The sequence below is a fragment of the Letharia lupina genome (genome assembly GCF_014066315.1).
Source record: "Letharia lupina isolate WasteWater1 chromosome Unknown contig_2, whole genome shotgun sequence".
NCBI classification, from domain to species: domain Eukaryota; kingdom Fungi; phylum Ascomycota; class Lecanoromycetes; order Lecanorales; family Parmeliaceae; genus Letharia; species Letharia lupina.
In genome coordinates this window covers 2,065,847-2,083,078 of record NW_023502971.1, presented here as the reverse complement: position 1 = coordinate 2,083,078, position 17,232 = coordinate 2,065,847, and the positions used below count along the sequence as shown (strand labels likewise).

Sequence of the window (17,232 nt, the reverse complement as noted above, 5' to 3'; positions counted from 1 at the left end):
CTCAGCCACAGCCCTAATCTGAGCCGACTTGAACGCGGTCGCTTTAATTAGTAAGACCTTGCGCGCCTCCAATCCCCTCAAACACACCCGGCAATATTGAGGCCATACAAAACCGCCAAGACCTTTCGTGTCAAGATCAACAATTTTTGACCTTTCACAGCCAATCCAATATTTCTTCCAAGCGTTGCGCCATATCCCTTTCACTTGATTTCTCAGCATAATCTTGTTGGCTGTTGAAGCATTGGAAGGACCTAGAACAATACAATAAATTGCGATCGCTGTCTCAATACCTCAGTACTTGACACTCAACACTCACACAATCGCGCACTCCCAACCCTTTAGCCCTCGCCTCCGTCGTCCCCATCTTAGCAAGCCTGGTCTCGGGTTGCTTCATCACCCATCGCGACTGCCTTCGCAAGAAGTCCATGGCGTTATCGGAGCCGGAGCGCGGCGCATTCGAGGGCAAGTTCGGCCTTGAGCAGGACGAGATGGATTTTGGTACACACGATCATGCGTGAGTCAACTCATTCATGCACATCTTGTTTTCTAAAGTGAGTTGCTGATAAGGTACTTGTGTTTATAGATTACAAAATGGTCACCACCCCAAAGACTCATCACTGAACACCTCCACCTCCTTGAACACCTCAGCTCACGACGCAAACGCGCAGATAAGTGCGCACGACTTTACATCATCTATGACGAATGGTATTGATCACGCAGATATTCACTTGAATGATACTCAGGCATCCCTTGAGCCAAGCTCAAGTCTTCCGAATTCTGGCGAGACTGGGGACAGCCTACTATTCTCATCGAGTCAGTCTGCGCCCGATGATATTGTCCATCACTCTTCAATAAAGCTAGACGCCACCCCAGTTGAAACTTCACCTGCGCTTGTTCAGCAGCCAACCTCTGATCTTCGTGAAGAAACTCAGCCTGTAAGTCAGGAGCAGACTGCCGAGATCAAGGAGCAAAAAATGCAGCAAGATCTCATCAATGATCCCGATTTAGCCAACGGACTGGTCGCCGGCGCATCGGATCCGATCCCAGTGACTTCAGAGCTACCACCACAGACAGACTCTACAGCGGCCTTAATCTTTCAGCAGCCTCAGATTAGTGCCACAATGTCTCCGGAGCCTGCAGTAGCTCCATCGCTCAGCGAGGACAACGCTTCTGCTCTGCAGCCTTCAAAAGAGTTTGCCTCAATACCCACTACAAACCTCCCGCACCATCCACCAGTCCCTGTACCCGAAGGTGCATCAACTGAGGCACCCATAGATCCGGCGCCGTCGCCGGCTCTTCCAACAGAGAAGTCATCACCAGTGACGGAGACAGAGAGTCAGTCAAAGGACCAGGTCATGCAGGATGTGCCATCTTCTCCCGCGAAAGTGGCCAGGGAGCGGGAGGACGATGACCTAGAAGATGGACCAGCGGCGAAGCGCTCAAAGACTGAACAGGATGCTACCGCGGATTTCAAGGTTCCTGAGCGGCCAGCGATCAATACGCAGGTCAATGGCACGCATACAGATGCGCCCCAAACATCAGCACCTCCAATGACCCAACTCCAGCACAAGCACTGTATGAGGACTATCCAAAACGTCAAGCGTATTCAGTCATCTACCGCCTTCAGACAGCCTGTTGACTATGTGGTATTGAACATCCCAAGCTACCCAAATATCATCAGAAAACCTATGGATTTGAGAACCCTGGAAGAGAACCTGAAGGAAAACAAGTATCCTACGGTTGACGCGTTCACAGCGGATTTCAATCAGATAGTACAGAACTGCGAGGCCTTCAATGGCCGTGAGAGCACTTTCACGAAGTTCGCGAATGAGATGAAAGCCTCCTTCGACAAGAACATGTCAAAAATACCGGGACCTGATGTCGTGGAGCCAAGTCCGGCCGACAGAAAGAAGAAGTCAATTATACCGCCAGCAGCCAAGGTGGCACCGCCTCGACGAGAATCACGATCTTCGTTGCCGGGGCCTGCACGATCACCTGTATCGACAGGCTCTCCGCAAACATTCGCTTTGAATCCTCAAGGCGTACCTCTGATTCGTCGTGATTCAACTTTCGGAGACGGTCGACCAAAGCGAGAGATTCATCCACCTGCACCACGGGATCTACCCTACGCAAACCAGAAGCCAAAAAAGAAGAAGTACCAATGGGAGTTGAAGTTCTGTGAAAAGGTTTTGACCGAGCTTTCGAAGCCGAAGTACAACCACCTCTCATGGCCTTTCATGACTGCAGTCGACCCCGTTGCCCTGAACATCCCAACCTATCATAGCATCATCAAGAAGCCCATGGATTTTGGTAGTATGAAGTTGAAGCTGGATCAGGGCGAGTATGAAAATGCCAAGGAGTTCGAGGCCGACGCTCGTCAGGTGTTCCAAAACTGCTATCGCTTCAACCCCCAAAGTGACCCTATCAACCATACCGGGCATCAATTCGAAGCCGTATTCGATGGTGAATGGGCCAAGAAGCGGGACTGGATTGAGGCGAATACGCCCGGCTCTGGTCCTCAATCCGCTGGTAGCTCTGAGCCCGAAGACAGCGATGAAGAAGAGGAGGAGGAGGATGAAGAGGAGGAAGAGCAGACTCAGCTTTCGAAACTACAGCAGCAAATTGCCGCGATGTCGAGGCAGGTCGAGCTAATCACACAGAAAAAGAAGTCACCTCCAGTGTCTAGCAAGAAGGCCACAAAAGGAGCCAAGCCTGTCCGCAAAGACACGAAAAAAACTGCTACGCCCGCCAAAGCGGAGAAGAAGGCGGTTTCAAAGCCAGCCAAAAAGGAGAAGACGCCATATGTAACCTATGAGCAGAAGCAAGATATTTCGAATCGCATCAACAGCTTGTCCGAAACCAAAATGGCGACTGCGCTCAGGATCATCCGGGACAATATGCCAAATCTACAGGTGAGACTTAATCTAGATAAGAGATTTTTTTTATATCTATCCAACGAAGCCATCTTAGAATATGAAATAGACACTAATCTAAATCAAAAGCAGGGCGTGCAGGACGATGAACTTGAGCTTGACATTGACGAGCTATCCGACGAAGTTCTCCACAAACTTCTTGTCTTTGTACGAAAGCATGCACCCCGTTCCGACGACGCTCCCGCTCGACCGGCTCCGGCAGCATCTAGCGCAGCACCGACACGGAAAAAGAACAAGCCCATGAGCAAAACTGAGCAAGAAGCTAGGATTGCACAAGTCCAGAGCGGTCTGTCTGCATTCCAGAAGGGAGGCTCTGCTCCCGGCTGTAAGTTACTCTTCTCGGGATGGCTATACGTGACTCCATGCTTACCCTTCGATGCAGATGACGACCCAGTGGCGGGTCAGGAGAGCAGTGGAGAAGACGAGAGCTCCGAGAGTGAAGAAGAGTGAAGGCCTTATTCCTGATCGGCAGCCATCTCACGATCTTTGTCGGCCTCGATTGGGCTTCACCGTGTTTTGCGAGACCGAAACACACTGACCAACACTATGAACCCTCCTTGTATTCTATTACTTCATCGGTCAGCTCCAAAGAACTGGGTGCTGGAAAAATGAGGCTGAACATTAGCGAGCGCTGTGGACTTGAGGGAAAGGCTGGCTTGCAAAACCAAGCAACGAACGACGGTGATGAGCAAAGACTGTTCTTCTCTTCCTGCAGTGGACGAAAATGTTACCCAGCTCTATTCGTATGTACAGATTGGTAGTGGGCTTTGCGGCTCTCGAGCAGCAAACACCTAGCATGTTACTTCGAGCTATAGCATTCATCACACAGTCCTATTCAATGACACGGCATCGCTCTCCAATGAACTACCGCAACTTGCTAATCCCTAACGCCGAGAGGACTACTATCATCTACGCATTCTGATTAGTTCCCCCAGTAACAAAACATCTAATAATCCATCGCCATATTCCCACGCATCTTCTCGACTACTGCCTGATAATCCCAAATGTTTCCCCTCCAATCGCACGTTCAATCCATTCCCAAAACATAACCTCCACCGTCCTCTCCACCAACCATGCCCACCTCCGGGCCCCCGGACCCCACACCCTCCCCGCCGCCTCCCGACACCGCCAAACCCACCACCCCCCCACCCATCCTCCTCGCCCTCTCCGGCCCCACCTCCTCCGGCAAAACCACCCTCGCCGCCGCCCTCCACGCCATCTTCCCCCCGCCCCACTCCCTCACCATCCACGCCGACGACTTCTACAAACCCGACTCCGAAATCCCCACCACCGACGACGGCCTCCCGGACTGGGACTGCGCCGGTAGCCTCGACCTGGCCGCCCTGGCCGCCGTCCTCCGCGGCCTCCGGTCCGGCGCGCCCGCGCCCGCGCGCCTGCTCCGGCAGGGCAACTTCGCCCCCGACGGCGTGCACGGCGCCGCCGCCGCCGTCACGGGCGGCATCGGCGCGGCGACGGTGGAGCGGCTGAGGAGGGCGGCGGCGGCGGCGCGGGGGGACCGGCGGCGGCGGACCCTCGTGGTGGTGGAGGGGTTCCTGCTCTTCGGGCGGAGCGTGCCGGTTGGGGTGCGGGACCTGTTCGACGTCAAGGTGCTGCTGCGGGCGGGGCGGGGGCAGGCGCGGGCGCGGCGGGCGGGCCGGGGCGCGTACGTGACGCTCGAGGGGTTCTGGCAAGATCCGGAGGGCTACTTCGATCGGGTCGTGTGGCCGAATTATGTCGAGGAGCATGGGGGGATGGTGGATGGGGTCGACGGGGATGGGGTCGTGGAGGGGGAGGGGAGTTTTGGGCAAAGGGTGCATTGTTCGGATCCGGGGTGGGGGGTGGAGGAGTGTTTGGAGTGGGTTGTTGGGGTTGTGGGGGGGAGATGGAGGCGAGGGGGCTTCTTTGAGGGGGGGGTGAGGGGGAGGGGGGGGGGGGGAACGGGTTGGGTGGTGAGGGGTTGGGGGGACGGGTTGTGGGTTGGGTTACGTGGTCTCGTTGTGGGGAGAGGGTGCCATGGCGTGGTCTCGAGGGTTCGTGAGGCTTGGGTTGGGTTGGGTGCATCGGTGTTTGGACGAGATACCCCCCTTTTTCGCCCCGTGCTTTCTGGCGTCATGAGCTTCTACCCGTTTGCATTGCATGAGGGGTGGGAAGACATTTGATCCGTTTGCTGCACCGGAAAAGGTACATGGCTTCTCCCTGCGTTGCAGACTGAAACGCGGCCCTGAAGACTGGACCGGTGTCACCGAGAAGGAAGACGCTCATCGTGTATTCCCACCCCAACTGACTCCTTCGTCAAGGCCTGAGCTCGACAACCCGCAAGTCTTACCTGTGCCCGGCATCGTCTTTCCGGCCTCACTACGCACAAGTCGGGCCATCTCTCTCACAGAAGACTTGTGCAGATTAAACATTCAACCACGCTGGGTGACGAGAACGGGAGAGATTTGGGGGCGCTTCAACGATGCATGCTGCAGAATCTCGATGTACTTTGAGGGAACGAAAATGTTAGATACCTCGAACAAACGGTCTGGAACATCGACTACTAATGAGTCGAGTCTCACGGCTTGCAGAGTGCCTCGCAGTTTACGCATAGTCGGTGCATCGAAGCGGGCAATCGGAATGCAATGGCTGCACCTTGCTTTCGCTTGTTGAGCGTGATGTTGTGATTGATTGGAAGAGGAGCCAGACTATCTAATAGATTGCAACGCTATCTTCGCTGCTACTCCTACAGGAGAAAATAGGCCATTGTGGGTATCCAGATGCACGCTTTTATCCAGGCCAGATACTCCAGGCATCCATATTTGACCGTACCCCAATATTCCAGACTGCCATGCTAGATGGAGAGTGAGCAAAGGTGCTTGTGTATAGCCTGCGAGTCACCGAAAAAGCGCTGTGGCTGTGAACACGATGGAGGGCTGGCGCCTTCCTCTAGCACTGCTTTCCTCAGCCTGCTTGTTGCACACCTTCTTGTGGCCGATCGAGAGACCTATATCGCAATTGTTCTACTGCGTCACGATATGAACCCATCTCCAGCATTGACAATGCTTGCGCTTCTTCTAGCATCGATGAAAAGATCTTCGCACTCGGCAACGTCGTCGACATCGATTTCCTTCTTGTGATTGACTCGTGCCAGAATATTGGCAGGCGTGAGCAACTGCAGCGCGTATCGTAGACTGACTTTGACTCCATGTTCAGAAATCTTCTCAAGGGCTGGCTCGGTGATTGCCAAGCCCTCCGTTTTCGTTCGTAAGCGGACGATGAGCTTGACTTCCCCTGGGGTGTATGTATTGGTGGGTACGATTAGTATGCGGGCGAGGAGATCCGGTGGGATCCCATGAGCGGCGACGATATCTTCTGTGCCTCGTATGGTGCATTTTCCACGATTTGAGGCAAGTATGACAATGGGTGAAATGGGAGATTCGAGGGCGCGGTTGAGGTAGGTGAAACATTCGATGTCAAGCATGTGCACCTTCGCAGAATCGTCAGTCACGAAGCATCTTTGCACAACGGTGTCGACCTACCTCGTCAATGAAGAGCACACCTGGCACAAGCTCAGCGACCCCTTGATCGATGTACCGGCTTACGACTTTGTTGATCTCCTCTCGTAGCTTGTCTGTGATCTCTGTCTTTTTCGGCTTCATGAGCTGACCCATCATGCTCATGATATCTTGTCCGCCCTGCGGCCTTGCATTCGCTATATCGAGGTCATGTAACGTCACGTCCTGCACTATCTCTTTCTTCTTATGCACTTCGCCCTTGGGTATCGGCACATACTCCTCAGCCTCTAGGTCGAATTCCGTAGCATATGCATCCGATCTCCCGACCCTTTTGCAAGCTCCGGTGTTGGCCTCAATGTAGATTACATCCCCAACGACAACCCGCTCTTTCTGTATTGCTTCGTAGATTGAAGGGTCCAAGCGCAGCTTCTTGGTGCCTTTGTAAGATTTGAGACCAATGAGTAGATGGCTGATTGTTTTTCCATAGCCTCCTAAAGGGTTGTCGGATTCTTCTGGCGTGAGCTCGGTTACCTCTCCTTCATAGACCTCCTTAGTCTCCCGAACTCGTAGACCTAGGCTCCTGATCAGCTACCCAATGTCAATGCCAAGATTAAGGACGAACCGATAGCCCTCCGGAAATTCTCCATCAACGCTTCGGTCTTCTTGACCTCGGTGGAGTAGACCTCGCTGCCGACTATCGGGCAAAATGGCACCTTGGTCCCAAGCTCTTGTGAAACAGCCAGAGCCAGTGCTGTTTTTCCTGTGCCCGGTCCACCAGCTAGTAGGACTGCGCGCCCTGACATCTTCTTGGACTTTATGAGATCCACCACAACGCCGCATGCCTGTTGTGGTTCGAGAAGATTAGCTATGTTCATTATTTGCAAGCCTGCAACGACTGAATGGCCTTGACATACTTCTCTTGCAGCCAACTGGCCGACAAAGCCACCGCTTGCGCTCTCTGCGTAGCCATCGCTCCTTAAGCCCAGGCCTTTGATGTGGGTATGAGCTGCAGTTCTGTGTTCGCGCGAGTTGCCCTTGACCTCGCTGATTGTGACCATTACGAGAGAGGTTGGAAGAGACGGCAAGCTCTTGATCGCTTAATGAACTTGGCGTACGAGTGCTTGGTGTAGGCAGGAGAGATTACTCTGAAGTGTCATGGATGTTGGGTAATTTGTTTGGATTGGTATATGGTGGTGCACGCGATTGAAGCACAGAGCATCTCGGGATTTTCCGACGGCGCCTCGCTCACTCAAGCCCTGCCGCTTTTAATGATTGAGCTGGGTGACTACTTTAGGCTGAAGTACCGCCATAATCTAGTCTACAGGATTTATTCTATGTTTCAACATCCATGACGGTTGGTAAATACCTTTGCACCGTCCTACCTATATCATGACACCATCGTTACAGCTGCCAAAAAGAGAAATTTCCCACGGGAAAGAGAAAAATTTGATGAACAGAGAGGGACTCGAACCCTCGCCACTTTCGTGACCAGGATATAATGTCAAGGTAACCTTAACCTGGCGCCATAACCACTGGAAATCCGTTAGTCTTTGATCACAATTAATTTTATTGCGAAAGAACATACACTCGGCCATCTGTCCAGGATGTTGGATCTGTAAAATTTTCTTATTTGCATATATATTACACATTGTAATACGGGTGACATCAATATCTCGAGATTCAAGCATTCCCTCGCCAATAACAGTCAGTCGACTTGGGATTTTGGATCACTTCATCAATCTTGTAGAGTTGCAACTACAAATGTAATCGAGTTCCTTTTGCTTACATGAGTACAGAGGAATGTCTTCGCTGCTGCTATGTTTTGATTCTTAATATGATCGGTTAGAATGTTCATTGTAGTCTATAGCAGCCTTCTCTGCTCTCTGCCTTCTGTAAGTGTTCTTTCATTTCCTGTGTGTATACAAAAAAAGCACCCGACATCAATATGGACGTTACTTGTAGATGATGCTTGCTGTTGCAAAGGCGACGATCATGCGCGCCCCAACGATTCAGCAAGATAGGACGTGTCTTGAGGGAATACGAAGGCCTGAATATCACGTTTTCATCTATCATTCATGCGATCGCGTGGTCATTCATGAATTGAGCGTAGTGTGTCTCTTGCTCTCGAAATGTTAATGCTGTGGTGGATACTAATCGCTCGCTTGTTTTAGACAAGAGTGCGAAGAGATGAGGAAAGCTCCGACGGCTTCGTACTATGCAATCAATTGTTAGTGGGGTTTCGGTGACTTGGAGTCTATTTGCAATAATTGAGGATTTTGACCAAACATATAGTCAGTTGGCTAGTGAAACGTTCTATTTTCCTTGCCATGCCGTCAATTCTCTCGGGCTTCCATATCCTTTTCAGGCTGACTTGAAAACACTGCCACCTTTTCCTGGAATCTCTGATTTTGAGCTGATCCAAGGCATCTAAGAGCTCATCTGCTATCTTCTTGCAGTCTTTGGCTCTCAGCATGACGTCGACTTGGCCACAATATTTCTCAAGCGCATTTGCAGGCCCAAGAGGTAGGATATCTTCCAATATGATATCAAGCATCATCTGATGAAGGTTGGTTCTCGAACGAATGCTCAACCACCAGATCATTACTCAAGCGGCCAAGAGACTGGGCGATGCTCTCGAGCTCCACAGTTTCATCTGCTAGACCATTGGAAGACATGTACAATTCTTGGCTTTGGGATACTAGCCGGCAGCCAGAATCCATGAATTGGACTGTATTGCTCGCAACGCCAAGAGCAGCAAGGCCCCCGAAAGCCATGCTGAATCAAAGGTTCCAATTTTCTAGGATCTGAAGGCAATTGCAATCTAGAAAAAGACTCGAAAAGAGGGAAGGCATTCAGATACAAAATCAGCTTTAATATACAAAGATATGATATCCACAGGACTAAAGGCAACAACGCCCGGCCAGTAGATGTTGGCAATATTGATCAAAGTCCTGCTACCGGCATTTGAGAACTGTAAAACGAACGATGCGGGGCTCTCTGGACTTTTCAAAAGGGAGCTGTTCCTCGATGCGCGCAAACATGAGGCGTCGGGGTAAGGGCAAGGGTTGGTGCAGCAGCACAGCCTACCACATGCATCAAGGACGCGAAAGCCTCATGCAAAGCCTACGGAGGTCAGCACTCAAAGTCCTGCACGCCAAGATCTCGAATAGTGCTCCGCCTGAAGGGTTACGTGAACAATGCCAAGTCCGACAACTAACGGCACCCTGTCACTGCCTGTCCTTGTGATGATTGCTTTTACTCCCATCCATCTCTTTTTGAAGCCCAAGCTCACGAACTCGAAAGGTCAAGAAAAGCCCGCAAATTGCTGTCAGAGTGGTTCATGGGGGCAAGCAGTATGTCGCCAACTCTAGCTTCTTTGACATGAAGATTACTACCACTCCCTCATCATCGATACCAAATAGACTCTGCAGCCATAATCATGGATGGACTACATGCTAAGGTCATGGGTTACACATGTTGGCCTTGGGTCTGCGTATTGATCCTTCTTCGAATAATAGTTAGTTGTGACTGATGAGCAAAACACATAAGCACTCAAATGAGACGGAAGGCGGTTGGTGCTTACGAGGAAAACTGAGGTACCTATCTTCATCTTGCTAGAGGATTGGATCTAACCCCTTTCCCGCTAGGCGAAGCCTCTGACCAATGATGGTGAAGCTGAGTCAGACGTCGAGTCATCGCCCTGGAACCGTAGAATACTAAGCAGTCATTCTCTCCGCGTAGGAAATGCTAATTACTGAAGCTATGTAGCGCCGATTCAAAGAATTCATGCATCTGCCTATCATTACCTAGTCCCCGATGCCAAACACTCGCGAGCCGCGGGGACACAATCAGCATTCTCGATCCAAGTCTCATGGAGATATCGTCTCAGACTGACGCCGACGGTTCAATTGGCGATTGGCCGCAGAGGTTGTTGCACGTACCTACCATGACTTCCTATGAGTGGCAAGCCGGCCACGTATACGGGGGGCACATAAAGCCCAGATATAGCGCAATTTCGTACACCTGGGGTCGCTATCGACTGAACTCAGCCCTCGAGAGACCTCATGTCAAGCCCATCGAGCTCGATGGGGTGGACTGGGAGATCCCACGGATTGATGACTCTCATTTCACTGTAGGGCAATTTGAGGAACTCATTCGTCGAAGTATTGAGCCCACCTCTTACTCCGGTCACAATCCTGCCTTCACCCCTTCTAAAATCGAGTTCGTCTGGCTTGATGTTGCTTGTATTAATCAAATACCCAATCATCCTCAAATGGCAGTCGAGATAGGGCGCCAAGCACGAATTTTCAGAAAGGCCAAACGTGTTATCGTGTGGCTCAACCAAGCCACATTGCAAGGCCTTGAGAGAGAGATTAACGGCATTGTTGCAGCTGCAGCAACTGCTGAGCCGCGCCTGACCCAGACTCTTCTCCCTGAGGATCAATGGACCAGCATACCAGGATCAAAGTTCAAGATGACCCTGCTTAGAAATGAACGATGGCTAGCCTCAATGATAAAAGAAACCAAGGCAAAGATCAAGGAAAATTGGTTTGGAATAGTGGCAAACACCCGTCGGATGCTCCTCCAAGGTGATGAGCAATGGCTAGCCTCAGCACTAGAGAACATTAGTTTGTTAACCGAAGAACGATGGTTCAGCTCCTTGTGGACGCTACAGGAGGCCTTCCTCAGCCAGTGGGCTTATGTAATCTCTGGAGAAGTGGAAGCTCTTCGCGTTGGCTCTCCACAGCTCAGAGATATCTTCACGGCATGCGAGACTCTCAGTGCTGTATGCAAAAGAAGTGTAGCTTATAAGCGGGCGCTGAGTCTGCCGACAGCAGATACAGAAGTTCGCCTCATCGACATGATTGAGCGGAGTGGTCTTGCGGCGCTTGCCATGGAGAATCCTATGGCTCTTTACACTGTGGCATCAAATCGCCTGACTTCAAGACCCGTAGATCGCGTTTACGGAATCATGCAAGTTTTTGATTTTCAACTGGGCATCTCAGCACCCCACGCAGACAAGGGGGCGAGCCCCAATTTGCCAGAGCTGGAGTTACAGCTTGGACAGGAATTACTTACGAAGTATCCTATTATGAGCCAACTGCATGTTCACACCCAGCCTGCAAGGCAAGGTCAGGCCTGGAGAGTCAGCAGTAACTCGAGAGTTCCTGAGCTGGCTTCCAAAGTAGGTTATTTTGTCACTAGCAGCTTTCTAGGGGATCACAAATGTTTATGCCAATTCTCATCTACAAAGGTTGATGGCAACTCTTGTGCCTCATTCGTAGGCAAGATCTGCTCCTTCGAAATTCTACAAAAAGCCTGGAGCTCCATGGATCGTCATATACTTCCTAGGAGGAGAACTGGGAAGAAGAGCACACAGCAGATTATAGTGGACTCATCGGCGCTATTGCCATTTTCTCTTTTCACTGATGACCCCACACAAGATATACCAAGAGATGAACGACAGCATAGACTGGCAGCCGAGTTGGTCACCCTTTGTTCCCGGCAAGGGCTTTCGATATATGTCTTACTATTAGGCCGTTTCAGCGACGACCAGCATACTGAAGGTTGGTGGAAGCTGGCGGGAGGTAGTAACTCCGAGTTCAATGGTGATCGCTTCAATATTGGCTTGATACTGATCCAGAAAACGAATGCAGAGGTGTGGAGTAGGTTGGGAATCTGTATCTGGGACCTTGGTCAGACAGCCTCCGGCCAGAATTCTGCACTACAGAATGACTTACTGGAGGGTAATGCCAACGACTGGAAATTGCTTTCAGGACTCTTTGAATAGATCGCTAACGCTGTAGTCTTCCCAAAATCTGGCAGTCCCATTTTCGGCAGACTCGACATGTCCTCAAGACTGCATCAGGAGTTTGCTGCGAGCCCAGACCGTTGGTGCGCTTACAGAAAGACGGGTCAAAGCTAGCATCATGAGGAGGAGGCTGTCCAGCTCGAATGCACGTCCAGGCTCTATTCTCTTCCAACATAAAAGGGACTCCATCGAATGGAAGAGAGAACATTTACCAACACTTGAGCGGAATGCTTCGCAAAGCAACTGCATTCTTGTCCCGAATGCATAGGTCCCCAAGAATTGTTCATTGAGCCCCAGACCTCCCCTCAAGTCTTCCAAGAAAATGTCAAGGAAAGACGGCGAAGGTACTTGGGGAGTATGGATATTGAACTCAACACGTTCGCTGATCCCGCCTCTGAGTGGTCTCGAATATTATTACATTTCTCAATGGCGTGTATCGAAATGTCGTAGAGTATGAATGGGACTCTATCCATGGTAATGTACGAAGGTGCAGATTAGGATCCTGCTATAGAGCTCCGGATGGATTCCGCCAATACCAAGCAGGTATCGAGATGACTTTTGAAGGCGTATCGCGCATGGATTGATCCTTTGGGCGCAGTCGACAGGCATTCCCAATTACGGAAGTGGCGCGATTATCATCCTCAAGCCGCATCCCCGTTAATATTTGATAAGGGAGCGTTGCGCCCAAAGCATGTAGGTAGAGAGAGAAAGGTCTCGTGCGCAAGGCAGGCTATTGGTGCAACTCGCTATTACTGCCTGCTCTCCGAGGGCCAGATACCAACCCGCGAACTGGGAAAATCACAGCGTTAAGCCACTCGACTATAACCCAAGTGTCTCTATCGTCGAAATTGCAAGAAGCTTCCTGAACCACCTATACCTGTATAACAATACGACAATCGCTTGGAAAAGGCTTCAAGTCTGCTTTTTGCACATGGCCATCGCATCGGCTACATATTCGGATCACTCGATCTCCGAATTGCAGCATGGTATATGGACTCCCTATCTTATTTCGGAAAGCTTTAGCAAGCACGGGTGAGGGCATATCAACGGGGAACAATACTCGATGGATCATGGCTAATTTAACTGCTACATGGGTCGTTTTGTTAATAACGGTCTCTGGAGTCAAGGACCAGACATCGTTCTTAGTCGGTATTGGGGCTCTGGGGATGATACACACACTTGTTGTGGCAGGCAAATCTCGTTCGCCGTCTGCATTCGGAATTCCTCTAACATACCGGGAATACTTTCTCGGAGAATAGGCCATGGGCTCTCTGAATGGCGGTCAAGAAAGAATATCCAGGCATTGGCGTTGCATTGCTGTCCATTTGCTTTCCTGGAAAGCTGGGGGAGGATGAAGATGACTCTTGAGATCAGTAAAGGCGCACTGAGAAGGAGAGGTATAAAGTAGAGGAAGGCAGGCTACAGGAGCCTTACGGCTCAGATGTATGAAAAGTGCAACGCTCTAGCTGCAGGATTACCAAGGAAATGTAGCACATCCAAGTGGTCCGTCAATTGGACCAGCTCTTGTTCTACCTGCTTGGCATATCTCTACACTCGTCCTTTTCCCCAGCCCTCCTTCCCTTGAATTCTCATTGAAACAATCGGCACAGTTCTGTACCAAATGCTCCATTCCCTCAAAGCCTGGGACTGCGGAAGGTTTGTCTACCCATGGCTGCAATCATCTCGTTGCTTCACGAATTCTTCAAGACCTCAGTGACCCTTCTGACTTTGCGGAAGTGTCGGTGGATGCGAATAGATCATAGACTATACCGAATGTCTGTTATGGCTGGAGATATGTGACTGGTCTGCAAACATAAGGAGGGAAGGCGTGCAGGCGGACATACTCCGGATTATATATGCAGACCCACTTGAGACTTTTCCCCTCTAAGCAGTCAGTCTGTGGCTCACAGTAATATAGGCAGCTGCAGGGACCGCATCTCAGCCTCCCTGGCGCCTTAAATCCACTTGAACCTCGAGTGAGCTATCTGTCCCAGGCCAGGGCTAGTGGCCATAAGCCACCAAAAACCAACACGAAGCTCGGCCACAATCGAAACCCCAACTCTGAGTAGCAAGTACTCCTCCCCTCATGTGCACAAGACGAATCATTGGTCCACAAACAGAACAATCTCCGGAGCAGTACCCGCAGAACGTTTGATGCTATCTTGCCCAACTAGCAGCGCTTGACCAACAGGATCCGTTGCAGATAGGACGCCGTCAAGTCGAGCATGGACGGATGAGATCCCTTGAGCCGACTCGCATATATCTACATTTAAGGCGGCCAGAACAGTGAGGCCATCATCAATGGACTTGGTTGAGGGTTTTGTTGCGTCCTTCAAGTTGGAGGTAGAATATTTGACAACCTCAGGGGTTGTGATTGATTGGGCTATTAGTGTCTGACTGATGTTGCCAGAGATGTGCAGTCTACAAGCCTCTTAAGATGTTGGCTCAAATGAGTGAACTCTATCGAGTACAAACATAGTAAGTGAATGAGGATATCATAACGTTCCTTTCGTTCTCGCTTATTTTTCTTCTTCTTTCTGTCCGAAAATCCAAAACCTCAACTATATGATCTGTCAACTACGAAAACAGTCCTTTAAAACGCGCATCTTCCGAGAGATGGCATTCTTATTCTCTTATGTAGATTGCCATCATAACTGGGACATGTCAGTCAGTACCACGCTTGTAGGATATCTCCCCATCAACACGCGCTCAACAGCAGCTTGACCGCCTCGACAAGCGCATTTCGCTTATACGCACTCAGAAACCCATGCTTTTATGGGTCTCTAGGAGCAGTCGTGACCATGGACTCATTCTCCATGTCCCGTGGTCCTCTACTTTGAACGCGAACCCTCTTTTCATTGCTTCATCAGGATGATCCCACGCTTTCTCCTTGTTGTAGGATCTCTAGCATGCACGAGCTCTGCCTTCGTTCCTTCAACGATCAATATCACCAGAAGCTCAACTGTCTCGAACCTGACATCCACGCATCTCCGAAGTTCCTCTCATACTTCCGTGGCGGAAAGTAATTTTCGGATGCAATATTGTACCAAGATTGAAAGTTGGTCTCTCCCGAAACTGGAACCCGACGACTGTTTGGGAGTGCTCGATTATTTCTATCTCGAGACATATGACGCAGGCCACCGCAAATCAAAAGAGTTCAGGGCTCCAGGTGCAAAGAAAACTACACATTCACCGCCGCAACGGACTCCTCGAAAATACACATTCCGTAAGGCTTATCCACCAATGATAATGCTGTCATTTCACTTCTCCTTTGCATCCATTCCACCACGGAATCATCATGGTTCCAAAGTGTCAAGGTCGAATTGTTCCAAAAGCCACCGTTTGCTGCTAACATCCTTTCCTTGAACTAGGCACATGTACGCTGGCGATAGTCATGCTTTCAGATTTCCCAGATCCCGCTCAGCTGCCCGGGGGCTCGAAGACGGGATTAACATCGGACACGACGACCTACTATAATATCTGGAAAGTAGCCGAAGGCTTGGTTAAAAAATGTATCGAAAGTCAGGGAAAGGTGGGGTGGCAGCTAACAGGTGAGATCTCTGTCATCCACTCTCCCGAATTTCTTGATCAAATACTCTCACGGTCCTTGTCCTACATGTGTTGTTATGCATCTGTACCCGAGTTCACGGCTGACATTCTCATCCTCGTCTTTGAATCGGCGAAGGCGCATATCAGAGCATTGGAGTATTCATCTGGTCTACAGGTTCTGAAGAAGATCGACTAATTGAAGCTGATGAGCCACGGTTCACATTCCCGACACTGGAAGCGCCGGTCAATGGCTCCGCAGTGGACCTTTGAGAATCGAACTCTACGATTACCGAAGCGGTCCGGAGACGTTGTAGTTTCAACGGTTCACACAAGGTTACCTCTTACGAATAGGGATTACGGAATAGAACCCTAGATGGATCGAAAACAAGAGCACGCAATACCGAGATTCGTCCGAAAGAGAGAGCAGAACTCGATTTTGAGACTCCCACATTACGATGTAGCAAGATACAGTCTCACTCATATTTTCCTAGCGTTGCACATTTGCTTTCCAAATCCAACAACGGCCCCGGAGTGCTCTCAAAAGCTTCCACTGTTGTATGCCATTTGATCGATGTCACCTTCTCAACCGCCGTCAAATCCATTATCGCTACCGCGATGTCTTCATCATCATCCAATTTTCCCTTTATCTCAGGCTCTCTCTTCAATGCCTAGAACTACCCTAACGCTTCATGGGTTATCCCGCAACGAAGCGCTTGTTCCCAATCCAGTGCATCGGTCCAAGAAGGTTTCCAGGTATCACCTCTATACAACCACATTTGATACCCTAGCAGCGCGGCCAGAAGATGTACCAGCAAAAATGCATACCTGCAAACCAAGCTGCATACCTGCAAACCAAGCTCTAGATAGCCCGCATTCTCTCGGCTCAAATGTTTGCGGAACCACAAGATTGTGCTGGCGGTCATCGCAAGGTCTCTACCGCCAGTTGTGAGCTGTTGGGCAAGTCCGCCTTTACCAGAAATCTCAACCAATACAGTGACATATACAGATAGGGTAATTGGGCACAACAGCACCAAAGTGAACTATGAATTGCTTTCAAATCTCTTGTCCGACAAAGTGAGTTCGACTACCAAAGTTACCGAAAGACTTAGAAGGTGAAGGAACATGCTTATTTCGTCTTCGTAGCTATCTTCTCTGTGGATCCTCTGAACTAACAAGCTCGGAAGACCCATGAATGGCGTCGCGCTGACGACGGAATAAGTATGACAACTGGAGATTTCGATTTCAATCATTCTACCCGTGTTGATTCGATTGTAAGACGGAATAGACTTATGCCATTTACCTCCGGACATTCGAACCATAATTTTGAGGACGACGAAAGAGCTCAAGAATATACTGCCCCACAATGGCGTTGTCAGAACTCCACTCACGGCGTAGAGTTAGATCATCTGAGGGACCGCACCGAATGCGAACATTACGAGCCGAA

The 17,232-nt window shown here is 50.3% G+C and overlaps 4 protein-coding genes across 4 annotated transcripts; 3 read left to right on the top strand and 1 right to left on the bottom strand.

Moving 5' to 3' along the window:
- Window positions 1–425: 425 nt before the first annotated feature.
- Window positions 426–3,383, top strand: HO133_004680 (uncharacterized protein; the record flags this gene model as incomplete). The annotated part of the gene is made up of 4 exons (XM_037295596.1): window positions 426–514; window positions 584–2,912; window positions 3,006–3,258; window positions 3,316–3,383. 4 exons carry the CDS (start codon window positions 426–428, stop codon window positions 3,381–3,383), a joined length of 2,739 nt encoding a protein of 912 aa, XP_037157597.1.
- A 623-nt stretch (window positions 3,384–4,006) lies between these two features.
- Window positions 4,007–4,850, top strand: HO133_004679 (uncharacterized protein; the record flags this gene model as incomplete). The annotated part of the gene is made up of 2 exons (XM_037295595.1): window positions 4,007–4,764; window positions 4,841–4,850. 2 exons carry the CDS (start codon window positions 4,007–4,009, stop codon window positions 4,848–4,850), a joined length of 768 nt encoding a protein of 255 aa, XP_037157596.1.
- Window positions 4,851–5,940: 1,090 nt separating this feature from the next.
- On the bottom strand, window positions 5,941–7,485 carry HO133_004678 (uncharacterized protein; the record flags this gene model as incomplete). Its single annotated transcript, XM_037295594.1, has 4 exons — window positions 5,941–6,399; window positions 6,452–6,999; window positions 7,050–7,269; window positions 7,342–7,485. 4 exons carry the CDS (start codon window positions 7,483–7,485, stop codon window positions 5,941–5,943), a joined length of 1,371 nt encoding a protein of 456 aa, XP_037157595.1.
- A 2,888-nt stretch (window positions 7,486–10,373) lies between these two features.
- HO133_004677 (uncharacterized protein) lies at window positions 10,374–12,218 on the top strand (the record flags this gene model as incomplete). The annotated part of the gene is made up of 1 exon (XM_037295593.1): window positions 10,374–12,218. One exon carries the CDS (start codon window positions 10,374–10,376, stop codon window positions 12,216–12,218), a length of 1,845 nt encoding a protein of 614 aa, XP_037157594.1.
- Between the last annotated feature and the right edge of the window lie 5,014 nt (window positions 12,219–17,232).